At 43.6% G+C, this 16,822-nt stretch overlaps 2 protein-coding genes across 2 annotated transcripts in view; both read left to right on the top strand.

Annotated features, from left to right (window-relative positions):
* The window catches only part of BTK (Bruton tyrosine kinase), a 34,372-nt gene extending 21,900 nt beyond the window's left edge, over nt 1-12,472 (top strand). The window contains exons 7-19 of the mRNA XM_066248870.1: nt 264-331; nt 1,868-2,055; nt 2,493-2,555; nt 3,156-3,210; nt 3,501-3,580; nt 3,761-3,888; nt 4,748-4,822; nt 5,638-5,809; nt 6,328-6,544; nt 7,557-7,621; nt 9,426-9,544; nt 10,070-10,227; nt 11,979-12,472. Of these exons, the coding sequence (XP_066104967.1) occupies nt 264-331; nt 1,868-2,055; nt 2,493-2,555; nt 3,156-3,210; nt 3,501-3,580; nt 3,761-3,888; nt 4,748-4,822; nt 5,638-5,809; nt 6,328-6,544; nt 7,557-7,621; nt 9,426-9,544; nt 10,070-10,227; nt 11,979-12,050 (1,460 nt within the window). The 3' untranslated portion in view covers nt 12,051-12,472. The remainder of the gene's footprint in view (nt 1-263; nt 332-1,867; nt 2,056-2,492; nt 2,556-3,155; nt 3,211-3,500; nt 3,581-3,760; nt 3,889-4,747; nt 4,823-5,637; nt 5,810-6,327; nt 6,545-7,556; nt 7,622-9,425; nt 9,545-10,069; nt 10,228-11,978) is intronic.
* A 954-nt stretch (nt 12,473-13,426) lies between these two features.
* On the top strand, nt 13,427-16,154 carry TIMM8A (translocase of inner mitochondrial membrane 8A). Its single transcript, XM_066248937.1, has 2 exons — nt 13,427-13,601; nt 15,117-16,154. Exons 1-2 carry the CDS (start codon nt 13,470-13,472, stop codon nt 15,276-15,278), a joined length of 294 nt encoding a protein of 97 aa, XP_066105034.1. The 5' UTR covers nt 13,427-13,469; the 3' UTR covers nt 15,279-16,154.
* Nucleotides 16,155-16,822: the final 668 nt, after the last annotated feature.

The following is a 16,822-nucleotide window of genomic DNA, read 5'->3' as shown; positions in this document are numbered from 1 at the left end:
TCACTTCTCCCTCCTTTGACTCTATTGTACACTTTTTCAAGGGTCTATCAGACTCAGGTTTGTACATTTTGGCCATTGGACAAAAGGGCCTGGGAGGGGGAGAGCTGAAATCCAGCCAGTGTTCTGTTTTCCAAGTTGTGAAACCTGCCATGGGGCTGTAATCACGTAGACTTTTCCTAACTTGCCTAAAGGCACTGTAGAGGAGAGCAAAGTCCCTGGCCAGGTCGTTTTCTAAGATGCATCACTGGTATCTTATTTTGCAGGCTTAAAACCTGGGAGTTCTCACCGGAAGACAAAAAAGCCTCTTCCTCCCACACCTGAAGAGGACCAGGTATACAGGGAAATTGGGCACTGCTACTGCTCAAATAGAAACATATATTCACCCTGGAAAACACACTGGAGTCTTAGAATTTCCTTAAAACTTGATACTGTTCATTGATAGTCTTTCTGAGACAGAGAATTTGTCCTTCTAATTAGGACTTCCTCTTCAGTAGAAAGATAGAAAGCTATTCAGAAGTTCTTGGTAACCATTTAATCTAATCACCCGTTTAAGACAAAACAAAGCCCCCTTTTTTTAAAAATGAAAGGTGTTTTCAAACATAAAGTCGAATTTAATTGTGACCACCCATACACCCAATACTTTCATCCTACCACTACTATATTACTTCAGACTTGTTTTTTGTTTGTTCATTTGTTTTGTTTTTGTTTTTTACTTTTTGAGATCTATAATAGAAAGCCCATCCTCATATACAGGCATACCTTGGAGATATTGCGGGTTTAGTACCAGACCACCAAAATAAAGCGACTGGTAATTTTTGGCTGCTGGAGGGTCTTGCTTTCAATTTGTAAGAAACATAACATCTCTGAGGCACAATAAAGCAGGGCAGAAATTATTATGCTCATTCTACAAACAAGGAAGTTGAGCACTGGCTGGGTTGCTCAGTTGGTTACAGCACCCACCCAATGTGCCCAGGTTGTGAGTTTGATCCCTGGTCAGGACACATACAAGGATCAACCAATGAGTGCATGGATGGGTTGAACAATTTGATGTTTCTCTCTGTCTCTCTCTCTCTCCCTTCCTCTCTTTCTAAAATCAACAAATACAAAAATTTAAGAAAAACAAACAAGAAAACTGAGATTCAAAGCCACTTAGTAAATCCATGTACCAATTTATTGCTGAATAGGTTTCCATATTTTGCCTGTACATGCTTTTTGTCTGGAAGCTTTAAAAATAATGATATCTGGCCCTGACCAGGCTGTGGAGCAGTGAATAGAGCGTTGGACTGCGATGTGGAGGACCCAGGTTTGAAAACCTGAGGTCGCTGGCTTTAGTGCGGGCTCATCTGCTTTGAGCAAGGCTCACCAGCTTGGACCCAAGATTGCTGGCTTGAGCAAGGAGTCACTCGGTCTGCTGTAGCCCCCTGGTCAAGGCACATATGAGAAAACAATCAATGAACAACTAAGAAGAACAAGGAGCCACAACGAAGAATTGATTATTCTCATCTGTCTCCCTTCCTGTCTGTCTGTCCCTGTCTCTCTCTGTGTGTCTGTCACACAAAAAAATACTGATATCTGGGTCCTATCCCCAGAAATTTTAATGTAATTGGCCTGGGAAACTGTCTAGATATCGAGCTTATTAAATAAATGCTTCCTACATGATTCTGATATTCACTCCAGCTGAGAACCCCCACATAAGTGCTTATAAATAGATGCTATAATAGGAGTTGATCAAATTGAAAGAATATACCTTTTATTATGTCTGATTTGGGTTAGAATGGTGTCTCTATTAAGTGAGAGAGTTGGGAGAGAAGAAGAGAGTACTTGACGTCTAGCCAAACCACCCTACTTTTTTCTCCTACTTATACAGATCTTGAAAAAGCCACTACCCCCTGAGCCAACAGCAGCACCAGTCTCCACAAGTGAATTGAAAAAGGTTGTAGCCCTTTATGATTACATGCCAATGAATGCAAATGATCTACAACTGCGGAAGGGTGAGGAATATTTTATCCTGGAAGAGAGTAACTTACCCTGGTGGCGAGCCCAAGATAAAAATGGGTGAGTCCATACAGCACCCTCACTGAGCCTTGTGACTGCCCACTCCACACAAGTGCAAAATTTCCCTACATAGTATCCTTACTCGGGATTATTTCCTTACTTGGTATCCCAATCAGAAATCATTCTTCGCGCACCAAAGTGAATAGGCTGTTTCTCCAAAAGCTTCCCAGAGTGCAGCTCTACATCTGGTAATCTCTCTGAGCCTGTAGGGTCTGGCCCACATGTTGTAATGCACGAATAACTGATGGCGCATGTGCAGAAGCCACACATTTCACCAGCCTAGCTATGCATCTGCAACATGATCCTCTTAGCGGGAGGGGCATGGTTTATATACCTCCATTTGAGATTGGTTCTGAGCTCAGGGATATGGGCATATGAATCCATCTCTCCCCAGGATGAGGTCTTCTGGATGATCCATCGCAATGTTTCCTCTACAGGCAGGAAGGCTACATCCCTAGTAACTATGTTACTGAAGCAGAAGACTCCATCGAAATGTATGAGTGAGTATGCTTATGTTTCCAGCACACAATCTTCCAGGGGTAGTAAAATATACTATATACTTAATTTTGTAGTTTCAACAAAAATTTGATTTCTATATACTTATTAAAATCACTGCCAACTAGGTCAAATGATGGCATCACCCCAAGTTAGTGCCTATGTCTTACCCTTGCCCCAAACAGCCACTGCTTATGAGAGCTGGAGAGATCACCACACTTCCAAAATTCAAAAGAACAACACTCATAGAAAGAGTTGACAGCCTAATAGGAAACATTTGAAAGGGTGAAAATATCAAACTTCTGCCATTTTCCTTTTTTTCTAATCATAGAAGTGGATTGTCCTTGAGTGCCCTGTTCCTGATCATTTCCCTGCAACCCTCTGCCACCTGCCTTTGCCCTTTACTCACCATCTCCATAAATTTTCATCACCAAGTGGGCTTTGGGAAAAGGATGCTGTTGTGCTTTGCACATGATAGGTACCCAGTGAATAGGAGTTGATTAAATTGATTGAATCACTAGGATAAACAAGGCCTGGAAGGCACTCTAATCTTGGAATCCATTACACTGTGGCCTAGGAGCCATTCAAGCACTCTCCCTCTGCAGGTGGTATTCCAAACACATGACTCGGAGTCAAGCTGAAGAACTGCTAAAGCAAGAGGTAAGTGTGCAACAACCACAAGCAAATGACATTCTCCTTGCACAAAAAATGAGGATCCTGAATTGCGGGCTTGCTGCTGCCTGCCACTTCCAGGAAAGGCAGTGTCAAAGCCATCATTTTATGGAGTCCCAATTACACTTTTCAGTATCAAGTGCAATGAGGCTGCCGCTGAATCATGGAGCTTGGCAGGAAAATCGAGGGTTGTTCTGTTTTCTCCCAGATTTGGGCAGGTGGAATGCAGGCGTGAGTACCACTTCCTCCTACAGTCAGGTTCTTTTCTTTTGTTTCAGGGGAAGGAAGGAGGTTTCATTGTCAGAGACTCCAGCAAAGCTGGAAAATACACTGTGTCTGTGTTTGCTAAATCTACAGGGTGAGTGCCGCTGTTCCAAGGTCCTGGGGTCAAAGGACAGGGGTGCCCACCCAACAGCTCCTTGATGGTGTTCCCCTCTTATTTCCTCTGTCCATTAAACTAAAAACTCATCTGACTTCACTTCTTGGGTCCTGTGTGACCCCTGTACCCAAGTCGCTGACTTACAATCCACTTCTTCAGGGACCCTCAAGGGGTGATACGCCATTATGTTGTGTGTTCTACACCTCAGAGCCAGTATTACCTGGCTGAGAAACACCTTTTCAGCACCATCCCTGAGCTCATTAACTACCATCAGCACAACTCTGCAGGTGAGTACCAGGGGCACCATAGAAGGGTGTGACAAGCAGTAAGAGAAGCAATTCAGAACAAGATAATGAGGGGAAGAATGAACCTCACAGGGCAGTCAGCATAATTTGGCTGTGAAAGTCAACCCCTATGATGCTCAGTGGAGGTCAACTAAAGAGGTGCTCAAAGGCAGACCTTACACCCATAGAAACTGACTTCTTCTTTGGTGATTTATGCTCAGAGCTGAGAAAAGATAGAAGGAACTGGTGATTAGTCAATCAGCAAGTATTCATTGAGTTACTACTGTATACTCAGCAACTTCTTCGGTACTAAAGGAGAATGCAGAAAAATTATTAACTGAAGTCTTGGCCCTCAAAAAATATAATGTTAGAAAACAGTTTGTAAGTACAGTGTGTCTCACTTAATGTTACTGATAGGTTCTGTGACTTTAAGCAAAATAATGTACAGCAAAACCAGTTTTACCATAGGCTAATTGATGTAAGCAAGTGTTAAGTTCCTACTGCAGCTTATCAACATCATAATGAAATGATTTTACACAAGGACCTGCTGTAGTGTAGACATTCTAAAAACTGGAAGATTGGTGAGGGAAAAAGCTTCATGGAGAAGGTAGAATGTGAGTTAAGCCTGGGCTGGGAGGTGGGGATATATTTAGTTGCGGAATGTATTGCAGTTAGTACTTTCTCTTTTTTGTTCCTGAAAACTCTTTTATTAGAAGAGGAAGTTCCAGAAGAATTTGGGTTTGTGTAGATCTTCTGGGGATCAAAATGTACTAGAAATAAGTGTGAGGTTTTAAGCAAGGGTGTGTGAAGTATTCTACCCCCTATGCTGCACCATGAACATAACCCCCTCTGTATGTTTCAGGACTCATATCTAGGCTCAAATATCCAGTGTCTCAACAAAACAAGAATGCACCTTCTACTGCAGGCCTGGGCTATGGTAACTGCTTATTTCTCTAGGGTAGGGTAGACTGGCCATTTGCAAGGACTACTTACTTATTATTATTATTATTTGTTTTGAGAGAGAAATACAGGAAAGGAGAGAGATGAGAAGCATCAACTCATAGTTGAGTCACTCTAGTTGTTTACTGATTACTTCTCATATGTGCCATGACCGGGAGCTCCAATTGAGCTGGTGACCCTTTCCTCAAGCCAGTGACCTTGGGCTTCACGCCAGTGAGCTTTGGCTCAAGCCGGCAACCATGGGATTATATCAATGATCCCATGCTCAAGCTGGCGAGTCTGCACTCAAGCTGGTCTGCACCACTACAGGTCAGACAACAAAATTTATTTAATGGTTTTTCTCCCTCTGGTGACTCCTAGTGAGACTGCAAAAACAAATTCATAAAGGAATTATTTTTTTTAATTGTGGTAAAAAACAAACAAACAACATGATCATAAAGGGTTGGGTTTTTTTTAGAGGAAGATAAGGGAGAGAGGAGGAGGGAGAGAGAGAAATGAGAAGCATCAATTCATAATTGCTTTCACTTTAGTTGTTTATTATAATTATAAAGGGTTTTAAGAGATAGTGTAGTCTATCTTCTTGCCTTATGGCTGGCTTGCACTTAAAATTCCCAGATTCCTCCAGTCAGTAATCCCCTGTCTCTGAGATTTATGTGAGCAAAGATAGAGAATTTCCTGAGAATTTCCCTTTTACTGCTTACCTATTTCTGTCCCCAGTAGGGATTCTTATCTGTTTTTGGAATGACACATACATGACTCCCAAAAATTCACACTAAGGCTTTGCTGTTATAGGATCATGGGAAATTGATCCGAAGGACCTGACCTTCTTGAAGGAGCTGGGGGCTGGACAATTTGGGGTAGTGAAGTATGGGAAATGGAGAGGCCAGTATGATGTGGCCATCAAGATGATCAAAGAAGGCTCCATGTCTGAGGATGAGTTCATTGAAGAAGCCAAGGTCATGATGTGAGTCACAGCCCAAGCTCAATTCTCAATCCAGTTGCTGGAGTCTGGGAATTACCAGGACAATCCACCATGGTTTAAAGTGACCTTTAGTGAGAGAGAGATTTGGGACCAGGGCCTGAGGTCAACCTTTGATTTTGGGAGTCCTAACTTCTAAGGTAATCATTTATCTGCGTTAGATATTGGTTGAGATTAGTGTTGATCATGGTGCTTACCATCTCAGCAGCATTTCAGAGTGGTTGTAAAAAATGAGACTTTCAAGATGAAGACTGATTCTGATTGAGTCTTAATGTTCATTCAGCCCTTGATCTGTCTCCTATACTGTTGATGGACCCCAAGTCCCTGCTCACTCTCACATATTAGGCACTGTTGGGATTTAGGGTGGGAAGGAGGAAAGTCAACTTGTTATTGTGGTCCCTTATCTGATACTCTAATCCCAAACCAACCCTTTCTACCCCAGCCCTTTTCTGACTGGTATGCAGAGCCAGAAGGGGAGGACTGGTTCATTGCCTCTCCTGTAGGAATCTTTCCCACGAGAAGCTGGTGCAGTTGTATGGCGTCTGCACCAAACAGCGCCCCATCTTCATCATCACTGAGTACATGGCCAACGGCTGCCTCCTGAACTACCTGAGGGAGATGCGCCACCACTTCCAGAATCAGCAGCTACTGGAGATGTGCAAGGATGTCTGCGAAGCCATGGAGTACCTGGAGTCAAAGCAGTTCCTCCACAGAGACCTGGTGGGACCTCAGCAGGATTAGCTTGGGATCAAGGGCTGAGAGGGTAGAAGTAGCAGAGGAAGACATCATACATGGATGAGGATGGTTGCTGAAGCCATCACTTCTGTTTTATCTAGAAAAGTTAGGTGAAACTTAGGTGAGCTTCCGCCTCAGTGGCCAGCCAGTCAAGGATCTGCAGCCTCAACACCATGAGTTCTGCCACGATGGGAACTAGAGCAGACACTCCCAGCCCTGTACCATGCCAAGGAAATGGTGGGGTCCTTCAAGGGCAGAAGGACTACCCTGCTTCCCAAAGGGGCTGCTCCTGGCACAGAGCCATCATTTGGTTACATCAGTGTCACAAACTGAGGGCCTGTGGGTGCATGAGTTTTTAAATATTATATAGTAATAAACACTTAAAAAGAAACATTTAACAGGAAGAAAAAAACTGAATTTGCAGCGTCTCTTGAAAGTCTAGACCATCTTATAACACCAGGTCCACAGTCTCACAGGCCATGCTAACAGTGGGCTGGAGCTAAGGAGCAGCTGCCCCCTTGAGACAAGCCATGTGCTCCCCATTTTCCTGCAATCTCCACCCATCCCACTTCACTCTATCATTTTGCCTTCCTGGCCTCTGCAGACATGAATTTGTGCCCCCATCTGTTTCAGCCAAGGCTCAAAGGGCCCTCGTCCCACTGCCAGCAAAGCAGAAAGCAAAGCATGTTTGATTTCTGTTCTCCCTTAATTCTCAAAGCATTTCAATGCAGGAAGGGGTGTCATGGAATTGCCCAACTGAATGAATCATTCTGCATGTCCTCAGTGTTTTACAATGGGAACATAGCAAATTGCTTTACATGTAGTAGAAATGCATCAACATTTCTCAGTGGCATCAACTGACTCCTGTTAGATGAGAAGGTGTCTCTAGTTGAAAGAGATGAGGTGGCTCTGGCTTCACTCCCCTAGTGGGCAGAAGCTTCGTGCCTTTAACCTGTGTGCCAGGGATGGAGTCTCACTGATGTTTGTTGCACTACAGGCGGCTCGAAACTGTTTGGTAAACGATCAAGGAGTTGTTAAAGTATCTGACTTCGGCCTGTCCAGGTGAGTGTGTCTTTTTTCATCTTTCCCTCCATAAGTAAAGAAGAGCACAGTACAAACATGAGGAGGCATTATAGTTTTCAATCCTTTCCCTTTCTTTTTATCTCATTTTACTCTTTTCCAACATCTCTCTTCACTTCTTCTTTCTCTGAATGATTTCTCAGTTCTTTCATCTTTTTGTTTTACTGTTATATCCCTTTCTTCTCCTTTCTCCTTCCCTCTTCTTTTTTTGTCTTTTTTTTATTAACAGAGACAGAGAGAGTCAGAGAGAGGGATAGACAGGGACAGACAGGGACGGAGAGAGACGAGAAACATCAATCATCAGCCCTTCGTGGCGACACCTTAGTTGTTCATTGATTGCCCTCTCATATGTGCCTTGACCGCGAGCCTTCAGCAGACCGAGGAACCCCTTGCTAGAGCCAGCGACCTTGGGTCCAAGCTGGTGAGCTTCTGCTCAAACCAGATGAGTCCACGCTCAAGCTGGCGACCTCGGGGTCTCGAACCTGGGTCCTCGGCATCCCAATCCGACGCTCTATCCACTGCGCCACCACCTGGTCAGGCTCCTTCCCCCTTCTTGAAAGCAAGTTTTCCCAATACATTATCTTGATCTGTTAATACTATTGACTTTACTCCATCCCTTCTTTACTAATAAATCCCACTGGCAACTGCAGAATAGAAGGAAAGAAAGGAGAAGAAAAGAGAAATGAAAGAGATAGAGAAGAGGAAGGGAGAACCTATTAGATCTATGTCACTTCACCCTTGCTATAACCATATTGTCAATCAGGAAAGCTAACTAAGATATGAGAACAGGACTATGTTTAAAATAATATTTGTAAAAGACACTAGCTGGCCTGTAGGCATGTATTTGTGCAACTCTCGTGACTGTGCCAAGAAAACATAAGTAAATATCAAGCTCTCCCAATCGTAACAGTAACAAGTCCTGAATCTTTTTCCAGGTATGTTCTAGATCAGTGGTCCCCAACCTTTTTTGGGCCATGGACCAGTTTAATGTTAGAAAATATTTTCATGACCTGTGGTGGCGCAGTGGATAAAGCATCAACCTGGAATGCTGAGGTTGCTGGTTCAAAAACCTGGGCTTAAGGCTCCATTGGAGCAAAAGATGGCCCGGGCGCTGGGGATGGCTCCTTGGCCTCTGCCCCAGGCGCTAGAGTGGCTCTGGTCGCAACATGGCAACGCCCAGGATGGGCAGAGCATCGCCCCCTGGTGGGCGTGCCGGGTGGATCCCGGTCGGGCGCATGCGGGAGTCTGACTGTCTCTCCCTGTTTCCAGCTTCAGAAAAATGAAAAAAAACAAAAACAAAAAAAAACAAAACAAACAAACAAAAAAAAAACACCTGGGCTTGCCTAGTCAAAGCACATAGGGGAGTTGAAGCTTCCTGCTCCTCCCTCCTTTCTCTCTCTCTCTCTCTCTCTGCTCTAAAATGAATAAATAAATAAAAATAATTAAAAAATTAAGAAAAAATATTTTCACAGACCGGCCTTTAGGGTGCGACGCATAAATGTATCACATGACCGAGACAAGCGTCAAGAGTGAGTTTTAGACGGATGTAACAAAGGGAGTCTGGTCATTTTTTAAAAATAAAACATCGTTCAGACTTAAATATAAATAAAACAGAAATAATGTAAGTTATTTATTCTTTCTCTGCAGACCAGTACCAAATGGCCCCTGAACCGGTACCGGTCCGCGGCCTGTGGGTTGGGGACCACTGGTCTAGATAATGAATACACAAGCTCAGTAGGCAAGCTCTCCCAATCCTAACAGTAACAAGTTCTGAATCCTTTTCCAGGTATGTTCTAGATGATGAATACACAAGCTCAGTAGGCTCCAAATTCCCAGTCCGGTGGTCTCCACCAGAAGTCCTCATGTACAGCAAGTTCAGCAGCAAATCTGACATTTGGGCTTTTGGTGAGTGAATAAGACTGTAGAGATTATACAGCTCAAAGGAAGAGGAATGCCATGGGGAAATTGACACTTTGCAGTCTGCACAGAGAAAATATTTGTTCTTGCTTTTATTCATCTAATCTTTAGGGAGTGCTTACTATATTAAGCACCACAGGATTTCTGGGGATAAAACCAGTAAACTAGAAATGATCCCTGCCTTCTTAGAATGTACAATATATTGAGGGGAACAAATAATTCATTCAGTATTTAACAGGTTCTGAAAACTAATTATGTACCAGGGACTCTGCCAGACCATATAACCACAAAGACAAATAAGATGCTGTCTCTCCCCTGGAGGAGCTAATGGTCCAGCACAACCCCAATCAGCCCCCAGTATGGTCAGTACTGTAGTTGAAGTTTGGACAAAACACAAAAAGTGCAGAGGGGCAAATCAGCTGAATATAATCTTGAGATTCATCTGGGAAGACTAGGATCCCTGCTGCCAGAAAAAACTGCAACCTGACTTACTACATTTTTTTCATTTTCTAGGGGTTTTGATGTGGGAAATTTATTCTCTGGGGAAGATGCCATATGAGAGATTTACTAACAGTGAAACTGCTGAACATATTACCCAAGGCCTTCGTCTCTACAGGCCTCATCTAGCTTCAGAGAGGGTCTATGCCATCATGTACAGCTGCTGGCATGAGGTAAGTGTTTCACTGGGACCTCTTAAATTATGTCCTTGAACCTACTTCCTCATGTAGCCAGCCAGGCGCCCAGTCCCCACTCTCCCTGGCTGCATGGAACTGTACATACATTCTAGGACCCAAGCCTGTAATGTAATCCTTTGATGGCCAGAGGCTTTCCCAGGCCCAATCCAATTCTCATTAGAGTGTTATTAGCTGACTCCAGTACCAACTCAGCTCTAGGGAGGAGTGTTGTGAGACCATGTTACCTAGTAGATTCAGGCTGCCAAAGGCACTCAGACAAATGTATGGGTATTAAAAAAGAAAAGAAAAGAAAAGAAAAGCCATGAAAATTTCTGTTAATTCTTTTGGGAGTCCTTGGTCCTTTCTTCTACTTTACATCCAATGTTTTCTGGCTATAGTTCTAAGTGAGATTTTTTAAAATAAAGGCATTATGACCTGAAAGGGAACTAAAATAGGTAGTGTTCTTTTAAAAATATATATATGGTACATTATGGGTCATGTAGTATTTTGAAAATAAACAGTCTGCTCCATTATTACTAAAACCCTTTGCTGCTCTCACTTTTGCTTCTTCTAGGGGTGACTTCTTCACTTTTCAGTAGACCCTTGGCAAGCTTAATTTGGCAACCTATATCTCTAGTAAAAACAAATGTTTAGCTCTTATTTCTGCCCCATTAGAAATAGAGAAAGACAGATAGTACCCAATAAGCACATATGTGAATCTGGAACCCTCTTGGTGGGGTAAAAAAAATTGGGGATCTGGATCTGACCATAGTATCTTTTTGTTCAACAAATGACTGAGGTCACAAAGAAAGTATGGGTGACCCCTTGGAGCTATTTTCCTTCTCTGGCCTGTCAAACAGGATTATGGGTGATTCCCCTATGCTCTACCCCAAGTAGGACATCTTCACTCTGCTAGTTAACTGTTTCAGACAGGCACAGTGTGTTTAAAGTTGTAGTCTCCAAACTGGATGCACATCAGAATTCCTGGGGAACTTGTAAAACTTTAGATGACTGGGCCTTATGTCCAGAGATTCCGATGAGTATGTCTGGAGCAGAACCTAGAAATATCTTTTTAAACTTCCCAGGAAATTCCAATACTCAGCTAGGTTTGAGAACCACAGATTCAAAGGAACAAGAAATTGATGGGGTTTTTTGGTTCTGATTAATTGAGACCTTTCTATGCCCTGAATCACTAAATACCTCAGGGGCTTATGGACTATGACTGTCACAAAGGGCTTTAGTCTGGAGACCAGACAGTAGACCCCAGGTGCTCAGGAGCCCTGACCAGTGATGCAGCCTGTGGTCTCGAAATGTTAATTCCTTTGTTAATTTTGACTATGGGATGATAGAAGTGATGTTTGAAACCAAACTAAAAATTATCAAAGCTTATTGAATTTCACTTCTGTCAACCACTTAAACTCATTTGATAGCCATTTTTCAGTTGAGGATAAAAAAAAAGAAAACATTGGTGTACAATTATGTAATGAGTTTGCCCTGTTTAAATCAATGTTAATTTGAGAATTGTCTTCGTCACATTAACAATCTGAGTTACTGAGGATGAAAAGTGCACAAGTACCTTACAGAATTCCACTATTTCTTTTCCTTTATTTTTTTTGTAATCAACAGAGTATATTACAGGGAAGATAGTACAGTATATACTTAATAAACATTTGCTGCTTATTCACTGCACTTCCCTTGAATTCTAGATTTTAGCCCACTATAACACTCTACCTTTTCTTTGGTTTTAGAAAGCAGATGAACGTCCTTCTTTCAAAGTTCTTCTGAGCAACATTCTAGATGTCATGGATGAAGAATCCTGAGTTCACCAATAAGCTTCCTGGTTCTACTATCCTCCACAAAAACCCAATTTCACTTTCTCAGGCAAACCCAGCCTACAGGCCCTGGAGCCTTTGTGCTCTGGCTGAATACACGAAGGCCCCTCTCTACATCTAGGGCTGCCTCCCTTCTTTGATTCCCTAGGATAGTACCTTTTGAGTAAAGGCCAAGGAATTATTGTGCCTGGTACTGTTTCCTGAGAAGACATTCCCAAGAGTATTAAGACAGACTGAATTTGGGATGGAAATAGTTCTGGGGAGGAAGGGATATAAATAGCCTCACAAGGGGTCCAACAGCTCTTTTGGGTAAGCATTAGAGCTTGCGGGGTGGGAGGCCAAATTTGGCAAGAATAAAGCGGTGTTTTAAAAATGGAAGGGGAGGGTGTTTTGTTAAAATAAAATTACTGGAAAGCATGAAGATTTCTTACTATCTCAACCATGCAGCCTCCTTGCAACGTCCTCATTGTTCCAGGAAACTGTTGAGTGGCATTTGTTTGGCATATTCCTGCCTTGAGAACGCGACAGGATCCTTGGCATTTAACTAACCCCTCTGGCTCTCAGAAAACTGCCTCTGAATCAGAGACAAACTAACAAGCTAAAGCACAGAGCTGGGGATACAGTCGGCACGCAATATTATCAAATGAAGCTGACAGCTGGGAATGAAATCTGTTCAGAGCCCCTTTTCCTTAATTCAGGAGGGGGAAACCATCAAAGAACTAAGTCAGGGGCCCAGGACCGCAAAGAGGTGGAGCAGTCCGGGCCAGGCACTAACGAGGCACTTGGGAAAGCGCGGGCCAATTTTGAAGCGGGCAGGGGCGGGCTGGGCTGTTGGGCCGGCCAGTAACAGGACACGTGGTCTGCAGTGACTTCCTTTCTTAATTTTTTTTATTTTCTTTACGGAATCAAGTCCGCACAGCGCCACGACGCTGTGATGTCTGACCTGAGACCTCAGTGCGCAGGCGACGTGGGCACGCGGGCCGAAGGGCGCACAGGCGGCCGGGAGCAGCACCCCATGGGGGGCAGGAAGGAGAAAGTGGCGCGCGCGGAAAGCCCGGAGCGGCGCCCAGCGCGAGTGGAAGACGGGAGTGGGGTTGGGATCGCAGGCAGGAGCGGGCCTAGCGGACCGAAGTGGAAAGCGCTGGCGGACAGGCGGACAGAGAGAGCAGCTGGCGCGGGACAGAGGAAGTAGGCAGGCCCGGAGGCGCTTATCTGAGCCGGACACTATGGCTGCTGGGAGGAGCTTCCGGCAGTGGGCGGGACCGGCGCGAAAGCTCGCGCAGGCGCAGTGCGCCCACGAGGGGCGGCCCCCAAGGCAGCGGGTTGTGATTCCGGTTCCGTCGCGGAGACACGTGAAGGTCGGTGAGTCGGTACGGAGTTCATCTGGGCACGCGTGGTAGGGCTGGGATGGATTCCTCCTCGTCTTCCTCTGCGGCGGGTCTGGGCTCAGTGGACCCGCAGCTGCAGCATTTCATCGAGGTGGAAACTCAGAAGCAGCGCTTCCAGCAGCTGGTTCACCAGATGACGGAACTTTGTTGGGTGAGGAGCCTGGGGCCGGGACCTGGCCCCCTTACTTACTTTCCCCTTGTCCTTGCCCCGCGGGACTTGGCACGAGGTCGGGGAGGGGGAGCATCTGACAGCACCCCTTTTTTAGATTTCAGAGGCCGAGCCTAATGGGAGAAAAGGTGACTCCGCTTCTCAGGGGAACTGTCACTACGGACCTAGACTTTGTTGGTGCAGAGCGTGGGGTATCATAGAAGACGTTATGCCGCTGTCCCAAACCAGTACTTTAGTTTAGGTACCTGAGGTTGAAGCTGCCTAGTGCTGATCAGCAAGACTGTTGAGAGCCCCCACTACTGGGATCTTATTTTTGGAACCCCGACTCCTAGGGAGTCAACGAAGCCCCTCTTTCGGGATTCCTCAGAGTTTATCTTGGTTATCCAGTTTCTTTAACCGTTCCCCAGAGAAATGAGTGACGCTAGCCCACTAGTTATAAGGCGTAATCTCTCCCAACGTACGCTTAACTTCTCTTTCTGTTGAAGTGTTGGGTAATATCAATGCGTTTTGGGTCTGAAAGTTGAGGAATTGAGTGTGCCCTATGAGGGGACTTTGGCAAAAGGGTGGAAGGTAGGTATTTGCTTCTTGGAATCAAAGTGTTCTCTGGCTGCTAACGACAGTATAACTGCTCTGCCCTGACATACAGAATTCACAGAATCCAGAGGCCAAGGGTAATTTTCTTTGGAAGCAGAGGGTCTGAGGCTTGTGTACAAAGGGTAGAATAATGACCAAAATGAATTTGAGCTGCTTAACTTGAGCTGTATACAGTCATCAGGTTTCATAGACTGTTTCCCATAAACTCATGATAATGCTAGACTCTGACCCTTACAAATACTTACTTAAATCCTGTCTGCCTTGGATCAGAGTGCTTTGATTCTTTTTAAAAATCTGTGATTCTTTACATTTGGTCCAGTGTTAGATGTGGTTAAGGACTCCTCTAAGAATCTGAGCTTTAGGAAAATTCCTACAATTTCTCATTCATCTTGGATTTATAAACTTCTGGCTTAAGTAGACAAGGTTACAAAATCTCAGGTCGTATATTTTCTTTGGTATTTTTTTACGGTGTTTTGTTACAATGATTTAATTCTTTCACCCTTTTACTTTTCAGTTAATTTAAAGGCATTTAATACAGTTGGCACTATGGAGTTCTAACCAAATTCAGCAAAGGGTTAATTCACTTGTATTTTGCCATTTTCTTTGTTTTGCAATATCTCAGCTCCACAGTTTTCTGTCCCTATGACATTAAGCAAAGTACCTCTCTGCCACAGCTTTCTTCTTAGTAAAATGAGGATTAATAATAGTACCTTTTCTGTAGGAGAATTTGATGTAAGACAGTAGAAAATTTCTTGCCACAAGGTAAGTTGCTGCCACATGTGAACTATTGTGAACACTTCAGATACTGTTTTTAGGTGAAGTTTTCCCTTTAAACAAGAAGTTACTCCCCTTTCCTTTTGCCCAAGTTCCCTTTCTGATTCTTGTCTTGGTTGTCCTTACCAGGAGAAGTGCATGGACAAGCCTGGGCCAAAGTTGGACAGTCGGGCTGAGGCCTGTTTTGTGAACTGTGTTGAACGCTTCATTGATACAAGCCAGTTCATCTTGAATCGACTGGAACAGACCCAGAAATCCAAGCCAGTCTTCTCAGAAAGCCTTTCTGACTGATTTCAGCATTGATCTCTTTGGAAAAGGAAGGTAGTTCAAGAATGGTTGAAGAATGATTGAAGAAAAGGCTATGGGGGTGATTGGCTCCCACCTTTGCCATTCATGGGTCATCTGAAAATGAACAAAGACCAATATTTTTGTGTGTGTTTGGGTTTGCGGGTCATATATGTATTTGGTTGTGTACTTTTTGATGTTAATCATGTGAAAACAGTTGACAGATGAATGGAAAACTTTACTAGATATATATTACGATATGTGGGACTATGTTTTTCTCAAAGTCCCATTAACTACTTTCCATAATTTGAATAGTGGAACTGCTTTCTGTAATTTGATAGTGGGACCACATGGGTAAAATTTGTCATTTGTGTGATTTGTTTCAGATTCCAGGGACATTGGTACACATCTTGGTTTCTCTGAGAAAGGGTGGCAGTGGGGAAAGAGTCATTTGGTACTTAACTGTAGGCCTCCTTAACTAATGTTTTGACCATCAGTGCTGGAAAGAAGTCTATGGAATGTTCATACAGTTCAGCTTTCTAAAAAAGCCTCCCTTCTTTATACTGTGATTTACTTAAATATCTATATAAAGTGTGATCTCAAGGTGGTACAGGCAGCCTGCGTATCTAGAGGCCTTGAGTTATAAAGGAATCTAGCCAATCAATATAATTCTCACTACTAAAGTGCCACAAGGAAGAAGTTAAATTACCCTCCATATCAGGGTCAAAGAATTCAAAGAGGTGCCTAAATAAGTTGTGAAGATTTAGGCCTGTCAAAAACATCAGTTTCATCAGGTAGATGTGCATGCCTAATGTTAGTCAGTATAGATTCCATTTACTGTGTTCTTTTGATCATTGAAATAAAAGCTTCTACAAGATTCAACTCTGTGATTGAGAAGGCTTTCTATTCTGGTTATCACCTACACCCTGGCGAGATTCAATGAGGACTGCTTCCAAGGCTGAAATATACTCAGTGGTAGGAAAGTCTGAGAAATATACCTGCTCTGTGCAAGTTGCAGCCTGGTACTCCAGGGATCCCAGACATTTTTGTGAGAAAAAGACAACCTTGAGGTGAGATGGCAAGGAAAAGATATCAGTGCTGACGGTCAGTTCCTTGAGAGTAGTAGAACAGGTTATACTGATTGGATTCCTCTCCTCTTACTTCAGATCCTACTAAATGAGACGGTAGACCTAGAGTGGAACTACTTGTTTGGTGCAAAGCCATGAAAGTTGGGGAAAGAACATATTTCTAGAAGCCTCAGCTTCTTTTAACTTTCCTCCATATAGGCACAACAACAGATTTTTTAAAAGTTCTGATAAAAGCAATTCAACAAATTAAGTGCTCTGTTTGTGCCCAGGATTCAGCGATGAACAAAAAGTCCCTGACCATGTGGCACTTATATTCCAGTGAGGGGGGACAGACAGTAAACACACAGATATGCCATTATCATGAGTGCTATGGAGCAAAACCAGAGTAAAGGTGTTGGGGAATTTGGGCTATTGTTACTTGAGGTAAGATGGTTAGAGAAGGCCTCTTTGAGACAATGGCAT

This window comes from Saccopteryx bilineata, chromosome X (assembly GCF_036850765.1).
Source record: "Saccopteryx bilineata isolate mSacBil1 chromosome X, mSacBil1_pri_phased_curated, whole genome shotgun sequence".
Classification (NCBI taxonomy): Eukaryota; Metazoa; Chordata; class Mammalia; order Chiroptera; family Emballonuridae; genus Saccopteryx; species Saccopteryx bilineata.
The sequence above is the reverse complement of the archived record's forward strand: the minus strand, read 5'-3'. Positions and strand labels throughout refer to the sequence as shown.